Consider the following 13834-nt stretch of genomic DNA (forward strand, 5'->3'; position numbering starts at 1 on the left):
TTGGTAGGTGCTTGCTTTCACCCACTCCCATGCAAAAGGCAAATGTCTGCACTCTAAACTAGCTGAAGAAGACACCCAATAATAAAGTCATTCTTATAACACAGAGACTTGCAAGCCCATCACAAAACTGTGATTACCTGAATAATATCTCAACTAAAACCTGAAAACTAAGATAGAACCCTTACAAGGTAAGCTGAAAAGTTAAGTTTGTGATAAATGCCCTGGGTGCAATCCAAACCAACTTTCCACCACTGGCATAGCTGTGCCAGTGTGGCGGGCACTGCATCCTGCAGTGGGGAAGCAGTCAAGGAGGCCTCCTCAAGGTAAGGGCATGTTTGTTACCTTACCTTGGGGCTGCACTGCAGCTAGGTCAGTGCTGGAATGTTGGTTAGGATTGCACCCTTAGACTCTTTCACAAATGACAACCTATTTCTTGGAATAAAACATGCCCTGCAAAGCAAGTTTGGATAGCAAAGACCCCACTGCCACAGAAATATTCTAAGTCTCTACCATCAATCTAGAAAGAGAAAGAAAAAAGTCTGTGACCGCTTTGGAGGAACTACTCATAAAGAATTACCTACTTACCCGTCACATTTGAGTTCATGAAAGGTGTCGGGGACAATCCTTCATTGGGCCCCAATCGACTGTCATTCAAGTGATCACCATAATGAGGACTGTCTGTGAAGCCCTACAGAAAAGAACAGAGCATTTGACAGAATATTTGGCAGTCTTACTAACTGTATGACACGCTCCTAATTAAATGCAGAAATGCAGATTATTTGTCCAAAAGTTTGGAATATGCACATTTCAAACTCAGAAAAAAACAAGAATATGCTGCTGTCACTTTAAACTTCCTTCTTCTGCCTAGTCTATAAACACAACTACATTGTTATTCAGTGCAAATGAACTGAGTTTCAAATGGGAGGATCCAGAAAGCCTGATGGCACACTTCAAAGGCTTTGTAATTAAATCGAAGTAGTTCATTCAAAGAGTAGGACACAGAACTTTGAGATCCAAGACTAGCCATATCTCTGTTCACATGCAAAATGGTATCAGAAGCAACTGGTAGTGGCTTTTGTGCTCCCTTGTACACTTCCCCCAGCCTTCACCAAAGGAAGTAGTGAATAACTAGAGAGATCCCACATTCATTAGATCCCCAAAGCCTGTGGTTGTCACAAAGATTATCAGCTCAAATCAACCAGCTTGGAATCTCCCAGCTTGTTTGTTCACTTATCCCTGAACAAGTGGATAAGAGAGGAGCAACATAGCCCAAGGCCTATTCTTAATCTTACTCCAGATAGAATGCTCCATCTCTCCATCTCCATAGCCCTCTGGTAGCTTGAGAAAGCAGCCAAGTGGAGCAGGTGATAGAGGTGGAGCCTCCCTCCCTTTTCTTCTACCTACAGCTATAACTAGATGAATTCCCAGTATGCTCTACTCTTCTGGGTGTTATTACTGGGGAGGTAGCATCCAGGTAAGCTGCAGGTAAGATAAAGGAATGTGTGGCAACTTAGCTCTGTTTGGCTCTCTCCTTCTCTTATAGGTGGGCAATTTAACACTTGACTCCCTCTAGCTACCCGCAGGCAAGCACTGCAAAACATGTTCTCCTTTTGAGAGAGATAGCAGTAGTGAAGAGGGGGTTGTGCCAGGTTTGGCTTCCTGCCGCCCCCCACCCCCCAGTTAATTGCAGGAGGGCATGTGCAAGATTTTAAAGAAACTTTTGGAAGAAGTGGCGGCGGCGGCAGCACCAGGGGCTTGCAAGCAGGGGCAACACTATGTGCAGCTGGCTCAGGTGCAACTGGAGCTGGGTTTGGACCCTACAGATTGATATTTTAAATATTTCAATGACTTGGGAAAAGGGTATCAAAACTCACCTCCTCCTAAATGAATCAATAAGATCTTCAAGCAGGGTTTTGGCTCTATGCCCTGCCTCTTTCAAAGACTCAACTGGCATTGATGCAGGAAAGTAGCAACATTAGTTTTTTTCAACAACAACATCTAAACCAGCAATTTTCAACCACTGTGCCATGGCACACTGGTGTGCCACAGATAGTCTGCAGGTGTGCCACAGGACTTTGGGGAAGTGCATTATTAGTAGGACAACTGGGGGATTTGTGCCCCCTACCAGCAGCATGGTCTGCCTTGTCAATGGTCAAAAAACTGATGGTGTGCCTTTAAAATTTTAGTGCCTTGCCAGTGTGCCGTGAGATAAAAAAGGTTAAAAACAGTTTGTCTAAACTGTAGAACAGTTCTCTCCCCAAAAGTTAGCAATGGCCCCTCATTGGCTGTCCTCCATCACCTGGTGAAATCATATTTGTTTTAGACAGGCATTTCTTCATGAATAATTACTATTAATGTTTTTCTCTCATTTCAGTAGCTTTTTTTATGATTATGATTTTAATTGTTTTTTTGTTTTGCTTTTATTGTATCAACTGTATAACACTTTTTGCAAAAAAAGTAGAATATACACTTAAAAATAATTAAATCTGAGAAACTGTTCGATCACTTGTCCAGCAAAAAAAGCATGCCAAGAAAAAAAAAAAAGAATGGTTTTCAACCTAGTATCAGGTTGAACAGACTAAATGTGCTCCTAAACAGAAGTAGAAAACCCTTGCTTAGACTAGTCTAGATTCAAAGCGAAGCAACAAATGAAATATCTTGAAAAGAGTGGGAGCAGGGAGCATTACAAATGGCTCTTATCCAGTTCCTTTTTATAATAAAGATATATATATTTCCCCCAAGAGAACAGTTTGAGGAAGATAAAGGTGGAAAGGAAGAATTAGTTATCCTACCATTTCATTAAATATCTGGTTCAAAGTGTAAAGTCCAAATTTTACAAATAATTACCAAAGTGTTAATTTAAGATGCCACACAACCTGACTGTTTAACACTCTTTGGGTTGAAGCTTAAATACAACTTCTAAGGGAGGCTCAAGCAAGAGGGGAAATTGCTCAGGCCCACAGCAATGAGACTCCACCCAGAATTCCCAAGGATTCTAAATCATCAATCACTGAACATTTATCATTTTCCAGACTATGGGCTTGCATTCAAGACGACATTAATGGGGCTGAAACAGGCCCCACTATCTTTGCAGGCGTGCTGTCAGTTCAACCACAGGGCAAGTAACCAAGGGCTAAATATCTGTCAAATTCTTACATCTGCTTATGGATGCATGTCACAACTTTCTTCTATACTGCCTTAGCATTCATCTTCTGGAAGCCCCAGAAGATTACTCACTTTACCTACTTCAGAATCAATGATACACATGTGATAGACATTCAGAAAAAATCTTAGTGACATTTACAACTTGCTTATGACCACAAGGGTGTCCTCTGGTAACCATGACCTGGCCCCATCTGTCAGTCAGCCAGCATGTAGCAGCAGCTGCCCAGGAAACTAGATGCTTCTAGCCAAAGTCACAGCATGCAGTTTGCTTTACATTTAAGTAAATATTAAAAGATGCTGGCTGAACAAAATAGCTTCCACTCAAATCTATAAAGGGTAATCAAAGGGATTTGATTTTCAATCAATTAATGTGTTTTGACTCAGTAATAAATTACAACTTTCAAAATTCACTCAAAAAGCCACCAATATAGAGAACTGAACAGCAATCTCTAGGCTCTTCCAAAAGTTAAATCTGAGCAATACATTTTCTTTTGATGAAGTACTCAAAAATACTCCTTTGCTATGCTGTTAGCCTAAGTGAAGCAATACATTAGGACTGTTGAGACAAGATACAATAGTGAAAATAGTCCTATCCACTTTGCTAAGGAGACAGAAAAGCAAGGGGTAAGGGTAAAGCCTATTACCTTTTATACACAGCAAAATATTTCAGAGCAATATTGTATTTTCCAAACGTTTTGGGAAAGGAAGTTTAAGAACAAATCAGCAAAAGTTAGTTGCAAGGAATGCTTTCCATTTCATGGAAAACAGATTTGAAATACAACCTTTAAATGAATCGCTAAATGTTCTATTTCCCTTTTCCCAACATTACAGTGTTATGAAGATTATTAAATTAAATAGATTGAAAATGAAGTTGTACTAACAGTGTGCTAGTCTCTGTTCAGAACACAAAAGTCAAGCATTCGTTCATGGGTCTTATGTTTTACAGAAAACGTCAACATAAGGTGAGGAAAGAAGTCAGGAATTAAAATTAGTAGTAAAGATAAGATAGGGAAAAAGTCAGCTGACAATAGGGATACAGGCAAGGCAAGCAAAAGTCAGGTAGAATAGACTCTTTACAATACATAGTAGCTGCGCAACAAATTTAAGTGTCAAAAAGGATTTGCCAAGGAGTTCAATCTGGGATTCACTGGGAGGAATCAAATAAACCATGGTTTCTTTAATCATGAATACAACCTGGATCTGCATATTCTGACCTCTCACATCCCTTTACTCTCCTTTATTCATGTTCACACGATTTGTTGAAACCACTGCTTCATATGTGGAGCTGTGCTTTAACTGTGGTTTACAAACCACAATAAAACCAGTATTTGAAACCAAGAATCAACTCTGGTATCAAATGCTATAGGTTTGTAACCTATACTTAAAGTACAGCTCCAAGTTTGGAACAGCCACTGAGCTAAAGTTTAAACAAACCATGGTACTGCTGTCATGGTTCAGTGACAAAGCCAAGATGGTAGTGGGAGGGGAAGAGGGAAGGCGTAAGTCCATGCTGGTTCATTACTTTCTGAGCCCACTCATTGGCTCAGAGCAAACAACATAAAATATAAAGCTGGTACTAACTTAACCCCAGCTATCAAATGTCAAAGGAGTATGACAAGGCTGTATATTGTCACCTTGCTTATTTAACTTATATGCGGGACTACATCATGCGAAAGGCTGGACTGGATGGATCACAAGCTGGAGTAAAGATTGCTGGGAGAAATATCAACAACCTCAGATACGTAGATGATGCCACTCTAATGGCAGAAAGTGAGGAGGATCTAAGGAACCTCTTGATGAGGGTGAAAGAGGAAAGTGCAAAATGTTGCTTGAAACTTAACATTAAAAAAAAAAAACTAAGATCATAGCATCCAGTCCCATTACATCATGGCAAATAAAAGGGGAAGAAATGGAAGCAGATACAGAATTTATCTTCTTGGGCAGCAAGATCACTGCAGTTGGAGATTGCAGCCATGAGATTAAAAGACACTTGCTTCTTGGGAGGAAAGCTCTGCTCACTGGGGAAGAGGCACTTTTCCAAGTGGGTGCTCCTCTTTTATTTAGCAGTGGAACTGGCCCTCCTCACCCCAGCAGTTGCCTTTTCTAGTGGCTGTCTGCTGGTTCTTTTGCATCTTTATAGATTGTGAGCCGTTTTGGGACAGGGAGCCATTAGTTATTTGATTTTTCTCTGTAAACTGCTTTGTGAACTTTTCATTGAAAAGCAGTATATAAATATGTTATTGTTATTAATAATAATAATTCTATTCTTGGCATCCTTCGGTCTTAGAAGACTATGGTATCACGCTCTGAATGCTGGTTCTGGAACAGAGTGTCCACTCCAGTGCGCGAAGCCTGGGTAAAGTAGATATGGAGGGTAGACTGTTTATAATAATGATAATAACTTAATAATATGTTAACAATAACAATAACAACAACAATAATAATAAGCCTAGACAACTTGATGAAAAGCCGAGACATCACCATGGTGACAAAGATTCGTATAGTCCAGGGGTCGGCAACCTTAAACACTCAAAGAGCCATTTGGACCCATTTTCCAGAGGAAAAAAAACCTCAGGAGCCACAAAACCCTTTTGATATCTAAAATGAAGATAATACTGCATATATAGTTTTTTTTTCACCTTTATGCTCTTACAGGTCCCATTTTTATAATGTCGCCCCCTCTTGTAGCTTTTAGTTAGTTTTGTCATACATTCTTGCCCTGTGTTTTCAGATGCCTGGTCCTCTATGGTGTTTTGCCTGATTCCAAGGCCATTCTCTGCCTGGAGAATTAGGCCCACTTTAAGCAAATTAGCTCCCCTTCATTCCCCCAACAAACGACCCTGGTTCTGCCCTGCAGTCCTGCTGGACCCCACCTCCAGGGTAGCTCGCCTGTTCAACCTGCAGAGGTCCTCTCTCCTGCCAGCAGCCTCCTGCCACTACAGCAGACCCTTGGCCTCAGCAGGTCTTGGGCACAGCAGCCCCACACCAAACTCCAGTGTCTCCAGCAGTCCATTAGTCACAAAGTCAGTCAGAGCATCCAGGGCAGAGTCCAAAGTCAATAAGCCAAGTCATAGTTCAAGATCAGATTCCAAAGTAAGTCAGTCAAATCAGTCAGAGTATCCAAGTCAAAGTCAATAAGCCCAGTCAGTAAGTCTCCTCTCCTACCTCCAACCTGCACTCCTTCTACAACCCACACCCCCTTCCTCAGGTGTTCCTGAGGGCCCTATTGCCTTCAAGTGGCTGCAGCCGTGCAACACACTCTGCTGGATGCCCAGGCCTTACCCTTAAAGGGGCCACTGCTGACACCACATCTACCTCCTTACCAGATCTTCCAGGATTCCAATACATATGGCGGTTATAACATCTGCTTATCTTACATGGATACTAAAGAACTCCCCCCCACCTTCCAGAGGCACCTTGCTGGAAGGAAAAAAGGACACAGACTCCAGAGGTGGGGAAGAGAAGGGGGGGGCAGCCACAGGCCAGCTTCTGCCCTGCCTGCCTGCCCTCCCTCAGGTTGCAACCCTCTACACACTATCCTGGGAGTAAGCCCCATTGGCTTAAAGGTCAAACAGACCTGCGCAGGAGGGGGAAGGGGGGAACCACAGGCCAGCTTCTGCCCTGCCTGCCTGCCTGCCCTCACTCAGGCTGCAACCTTCTCCACACTATCCTGGGAGTAAGCCCCATTGACTACAATGGAACTTCTGAGCAGACAAGTTGGTTTGAGCTCTCAGGCTGCAGTCCTCTCCACACTTTCCTGGGAGGAAGCCTAACTGACTACTTGTGAGTAGACCTGCATAGGAGGGGGTTGAGGCTGCAGCCCTCCACACCTTCCTGGGAGGAAGCCCCACTGACTACAGCAGGGCTTACTTGTGAGTAGACTGCACAGGAGGAGGCTGAGGATACAGCCCTCCACACCTTCCTGGGAGTAGCCCAGGGACTACATCAGGGCTTACTCTGGAACAGACGGGCTCCCACTCACCCATCCTTGTGCCTGGCCTTGAGCAGGCTTCAAGGCTGCCATCCCAGGCGCCCTTTCCTGGGAGTAAGCTTCATCCTCTGTAATGGGGCTTACAACTGAGTAGACACACATAGGAGCAGGCTCCACGGCTGCAATCCCAGGCACCCTTTCCTGGGAGCAAGCTTCATCCACTCTAATGGGGCTTACTACTGAGTAGACACACAGGATGTCTCCTCTGCTGTGGAGGAAAAGCCTCTCCTTGCACTGAGTGGGGACCTGCTCAGGGAAAGTCCGGCTGCAAGGGCTTGCAATGGCTGAGGAGGAAGGCGGCTCAGGATTGGTTGGTGGTCAGCCAGTGAAGGGCCCTGAGCCATTCCAACAGAAAAAGCCAGGAGCCTGCTGGATGCTGATTGGCTGAGCCTGCTGGAGAGTTGGGGAAGGGAAAAACAGGGACCTTAAGCCTGCAGAGCGGCAAAATTGAAAAGGGAAACCAATGCGGGGCAGGTGGAAGTGAAGGAAGAGAAGGACAGTGAGCTCAGGGGGTGGAGGGAAGCAGCCCGCCCTCCCAACACAGGTGCCTCCTGTCACACTCTTTGCCACTTTCACCTGGAGGAGCCGCAGCAGACAGCTGAAAGAGCCGCATGCGGCTCTAGAAATGCAGGTTGCCGACCCCTGGTATAGTCAAAGTTATGCTTTTCCTAGTTGTAATGTATGGCTGTGAGAGCTGCACCACAAGGATGGCTAAGTGCCAAAAAATAGACGCTTTTGAATTATGGTATTGGAGAAGACTTTTGAGAGTCCCCTGGACTGCAAGGAGATCAAATCAGTCAATCCTACAAGAAATCAACCCTGACTGTTCATTGGAATACTGAAGCTGAAATACTTTGGTCATCTCATGAGAAGGGAGGGTTCTTCAGAAAAGACCCTGAGGCTGGGAAAAATTGGAAGGCAAAAGGAGAAGGGGGCAGCAGAGGATGAGATGGTTAGATAGTGTCACAGAGGCAACGAACATAAATTTGGACAAACTCCGGAAGTTAGTGATAGACAGGTGGGCCTGGCGTGCTGTAGTCCATAGGGTCACAATGAGTCAGACACAACTGAACAAATCAAATGTCAATCTATAAGAAAGTAGGAAACCTAATGATCCAGCTACAGCAAACTTTGGGAGCTAAGAAGGGTCAGGAGGTGCAGTCACAGGCAGTCACTGAAGAAGCCATTAAAACTTTGGACATTGGGAAGTAAATGATGTGTTAGTGAACATGTCCATGAACATGACCAAGGAGATAAAATACAAAGCCCTCTAATTCTGTGCTTCAAATTCCTTCCCACCAAATGCGAACACACAAATGCGAACACCAATTGTTCACAGGCTGCAGCTGGTGCTCAATCTTCACATCAAGGGCAACCCATAACGTCCTGAAGCTTGGAAGGACGTTGGAATGATGCAGCCTTTTCAGCAGATGGATGGATAAATACCATGTCTGCACACAACTGAAATATGACATTTTATATCAGCCATTTTCAACCACTGTGCCATGGCACACAGGTGTGCTGCGAATGATCCCCAGGTGCGCCATGGGAATTTGAGAGAGGGTCATTTATTAGTAGGGCCATTGGGGGATGTGACAGCACAATGTGCCTTGTCAACTGTTCAAAAACTGATGGTGTACCTTGACCATTTTAGTGCCTTGCCGGTGTGCCGTGGGATGAAAAAGGTTGAAAATCACTGTTTTATATGTTGCGATCTCAAACATTACAGCATTATGACCCCCAGGGATCAGAGGAAATTACCCCTACATTTCAATTCGTATCTCCATATTCACTAGCCATTTCAACCTTGACTTTACAAGGATTCTACTAGTTTCCAAGGCTACTTTGGGACAAAGATGAGGTGACTGCCAGCAAGACTGCTGAAAGCATCTGCTTGCAGTGGAACTGGGAGAGCATAGTTCTGCTGCCAATATGTAGCAGAACAATGATTAAACTACTGGCATACAATTTATTTCAGTTTCACTTAAAACATTTTAGGAGGAGGCGTGTGTTCTGTTCAAGCCTACCCTCCCATCGTAGCCCATCTCCGACAACGGAACACCCAGATTTGTGCATACATAGCATAGGGTTTGTGTGCGGCCCACTGCTGATAAGAATCTGAGCAGAAGTTCTGGGGTACAGATATGATACTGGCCTTAGAGGACTGGAACAGGGCACATCAGATTCTCTCCTAAAAGTAGCCAACCAAGAAGAAAGAAAAGCTACTCTGGCTATAAGCTCCCATGTTTCCTTTCTATCTTCCTTTCTGGTAAGGTTACCCAAGCAGTTTCGGTGGCTGCAATACCAGGCATCTACTTCTGGGCAAAAAGTTTCTGTAGCTCTTCCTCCAAAGAACTTTGTGCATCGCTCCGCTCCAGGTACCATCTCCCCTGGAGTCAGTTTATACAGAAGCTTGTACAACTGGGAAAATCTCCCATATCTGACATTTTGATGAAATCCCCCATCTGCAAGCAGATAATCATACACAGAAAACATATCCCACCTCCTCGTGTTTCAGTTTTTCAAGAGCTGTTGAGAGGTCTGAGCTTTTTCCAAGGAGACTGCCATTTTCCTGTAAATGAGAAAAATATTCAGATTAGGTCAGAAATTTAAAAAAACATTTATCATTCAAAGTTACCTTTAAACTGAGGTGTTTTTTCCCCCTTAAACTTAAATAAGGGCTTTACTGATTACATATAACAGAACAGGGTTGCTTACTTGCAACTTTTTTTTGGAGGGGGAGTGTTTCTTGCAGTCCCATATGTGGAACTGCACCTGCACAGCCAAGAAATACTCTGTTCCAGAAGAAAGGAGTGTGCAGACTGTCTCCTTTCTGTCATTTACTTTGTTGATTAAGTAACAGGATGAAGGGACATGGACAGCATCCTTACTCTATTCTCTCTGACCAAACTGTGTCAAAACTGCAGGTGTCCATCATTATGCATGGTCAATTATGGCAGTGTAACAAACCGCTCTACAATCTAAAGTTAGAAGTAACCAACCCTGTTTTCAGGCCCATATGGGGAAAGATTAGCAGGTAGGCAGATGCATTAAAATGTCAAGTAAACAAATTATTCATTGCAGCACAGGGTCAGGCAGGATCACTTCAGGAATGAACATCCAATAGTTTCACAGCTATGGACTGCACCAATTTTATCACAGCTTCACAGAAGTCTCACAATCCCTGTACATATGTGGTAACAGCAGCATTTAATCCTGATGGAGTGAACCCTAACACGATTGGGCACATGTTCCCATGAGGAGTTCCAGACTTCAATTACTCTTACGATCCACTCTGAATTTCTCTAGGAAGAAATGGTACTGTTTTTCTTAGGGCCCCTGCAAGCCACAAAAGTCAAGATTTTTTTAGAGAGTGCAATCAGAACTTTCAGTAAGGCAGAACTGGTTGAGTCTCCTTATTTGCAAGGCTTCCATTCCCAGAACTCATGTGAATGGAAAAAATTGAATTAAAGCAAATCCATTTTAAAAAACAGTCCCTTTGCTAGGAAATATAAAAACCTTGCTTGCCTTTGTGATGTAAGACAGAATCATTAGGCAGACAATCCATCAAATAGTCTCTCTCCAGGCACTTAGGAAGGCTTCACTCCGAGCCAGCAACCTCCCTTCACCCAGAGTGTAGAGCTAGGAAAGAATGCAAAGTGATTATCTTTCTTTCACATGCTCAGGGAGAAGGGAGGGGTCACTTGCCTTGGAGTGCTGTTCAAAGTGCCTGGAGAGAGAATGATTGATGGATTGATGTCCTCTCTTGCATTAAGGAGGCTATTTTTAAACAACGTTTTTCCTTTAAAGGGTCCTTCTCATCACATTAAGATAAAACCGTGAGTGAAAAACCCACAGATAATTAGGTTACACCTGTATATTTAATACAGTATTTATAAACTCTTTTGAGATCCATGAAGTACAGCCTTCTTCCCCCAACAGACTTGGGCTGCAGGAAATACACAAGATGGTAAACAGACTGCCACATGCTGAACTGACACAGAGTTCTTTAAAACAGAACTAAGCTCTGGTTAAAAAAACAACCTTTCCCACAAAAGGGGATTTGACTGGAGCACCAATATCTCACATAGGGCTGAATAAGACATTCATTCAAATATGCATAATTCACCCCCAACGGCCCCCATTTTTTTCTCCTAGGAAAAAAGGGCAAACACATTTGGAACTTCACAAGGATAAAGCAGCTTGGGAAGGATGAGAACCTAAGCAGAAGAGGTGAGCAAGGAAAGAGGTACATAAACCTCTGCTTCACACAGCCCACTCTCAAAGTTGCTTTTTCAGAAAGAAGGGGCAGTTGGGAAAAAAAGTTAGATGCCAATGGAGAGCACATGCCTTGGCTGTTAGATCCCTAAAGCCACCAACATATTTTTCATAGAACATTTATTTGGATGAAAATCATTGACTCCCTCACGAAACTTCCAGAACTGGATTATTTTATATAATGAATTAATAGTATCTTATGTTTTAGCAGTTATAGCACTCATGAGCTGTTATGTTCTTATGGATTCCCAGTCCTTATCACTGTGATAGAGGAATATTTTTAGATAATAAATTAACATAGATGTTCTTACATGAAGTGTAACAGTTGCCTGGGGCAATATCCTTCCAGATCATTCCAGAGGGAAAGCCATGTCAGATTATTGCAGCAACACAACAAAATGTCTTGTGGCACTTTAGCATATTTATAAGCAAAGGCTTTCACAGACCAGAGCCTACTAGTACATCCAATGAAACTATGGTCCATGAAATTTTGCACAACAATAAAATGGTGCCAATCTTTACAACAGAAACTGTCATGGTTAAATAGTGTCATGAGGCTGAATCAACAGTCTTATTTTTCAAGGGTTCATGCAATAATTTTGCCAAATGTAATTTGATACTGCTTGCTCAGTTATTCTGGCAGTGTGGAGACAGGACTACTCAGATGCCAAGGGTTTGGGTACCTTATACTTTCTCTCAAAATTGGAAACAAGGGCCAATGCATTATAGCAAATAGAGGAGAAAGAATACCCAAGTTCTATCAGCAATCAGTGCCTTCCATTAGATGGTGGATGACAGTCTGACTTTTTTTTTTTTAACAAGTGCCCACTAGAGCAGCCATTTTCAACCTTTTTCAGCTCACTGCACACCGACAAGGTACTAAAATTGTCAAGGCACACTACCAGATTTTTACTTACATTAAATCACTATATTACAATTAATTGTTAATATAATTAATACAATTATATTATTACATGACAAAGAAACTCACAAGAAGCTTGGAGAGGGAAGTATATGTGATTGTGAAAAGGATGAAAAATGTTATTAAAGTGTTATGCGAGAAAGTGCTGGCAAAGAGAGGTCAGATTGAGCACATAGGAGAGCTGTGGGGTGAGGGGCAATGAAGAGACATGAGTGAAACAACTACAGGATTCAGCTGGAGTGGGGGGAAGAGAGAACTTGAAGCAAGTGATTCTGAAGCTTTGGAAGGTGCAAAGGAGTGAAGGGAGGGACAGTAAGAGAGGTGCTGACTACAATTAGGAGATTTGGGGGGCAATGTGTCTGTGGGAGGGAGTGGGGTGGGGAGAAGTGCCAATTGCCTGCTCCTGTATTTAAGAAAAAAAAGTGTGACCAAAACCGCAATCCTAGGCATGTCTACTCAAAAGTAAGCCCCATTATAGTCAATGGAACTTACTCCCAGGTAAGTATGGAGAGGATTGGGGCTCAATGCCCTTCCACTAAAAGGCAAAAGGCAATGCAGGGAGGGATGCTTTGGGAAGTTGCAGGCAAACTGTGGCAAGGAAAAGGGACTTTCCAGGACCCTTTTAGCTAGCCAGTTCTTAGGCTGGTGGCCTCAGCAGACTCACTCACTTCATACCTGCTTGCTGGCTCCCGACTCCCTTGTTCTCACTCACTCCACCCCGCCAGGACCTCCCTCCAAGCTTCTCTGATCGCCCAATCAGCACACAGAGGAGGCAAGGACTTAATACCCAATCCAAGGCGTGTCTACTCAGAAGTAAGCCCCATAATAGTCAATAGGGCTTATTCCCATGTAAATCAGGATCAGGTTGCAGCCTTCGTCTTGCTCAGGAGCAGGAGTAAGTGACAGCAGGAGGTGCAAAGCAGCCGCAACCAGTCCCTTCGCTGTCTGCCTGCTCCTTTTCCTTCTGCTGCGCGTAAGGCTCAAAGCAGCCGCTTCCCCCGCGTGCACGGCTGCTGCCTGTCTGCTCTGACCTCGCGGCACACTACTGTGCCGCAGCACAGCAGTTGAAAAACACTGCACTAGAGGCAGTCATATTATCTTACAGAGATACATCAGGAAAAGGTCTCTGGTATCTTGCTTATGCAAAACAAGCATGTCATTCTGAGTTTTATTCATTGTGGCAAAAACAAGACAAGGAAGGAAAGTACTACCCTTATAAAAAACACACACAGAAGAGAAAACCCTATAAGCATTAATACAAAGTTCCAATAATGTACAACAGAATATCTATCATGTATATAAAGCCTCAAATACGCTGGCTGGTTACAAAACCATAAAAGCATAAAAGGAATCATTGTAAAAATTGAATATATTCATTCAATACATTGTATCACTCTGAAGACATGTTATGCACAATGCGTCCGTCACACACAGGAAAAGCTTTCATACGCAAGTATGAGCTCAAACCATTATTACTA

At 43.2% G+C, this 13834-nt stretch overlaps 1 protein-coding gene across 11 annotated transcripts in view; it reads right to left on the reverse strand.

Annotated features, from left to right (window-relative positions):
• The window catches only part of TCF12 (transcription factor 12), a 227631-nt gene that overhangs the window by 149506 nt on the left and 64291 nt on the right, over nucleotides 1-13834 (reverse strand). For all 11 annotated transcript variants that reach the window (XM_066634769.1, XM_066634768.1, XM_066634761.1 and 8 more), the window contains 2 exons: nucleotides 9660-9728; nucleotides 586-688 (listed from right to left, as the gene is read on the reverse strand). In XM_066634769.1, coding sequence (XP_066490866.1) covers nucleotides 586-688; nucleotides 9660-9728 — 172 coding nt within the window. The remainder of the gene's footprint in view (nucleotides 1-585; nucleotides 689-9659; nucleotides 9729-13834) is intronic.

Source organism: Tiliqua scincoides, chromosome 8 (genome assembly GCF_035046505.1).
Source record: "Tiliqua scincoides isolate rTilSci1 chromosome 8, rTilSci1.hap2, whole genome shotgun sequence".
Taxonomy (NCBI): domain Eukaryota; kingdom Metazoa; phylum Chordata; class Lepidosauria; order Squamata; family Scincidae; genus Tiliqua; species Tiliqua scincoides.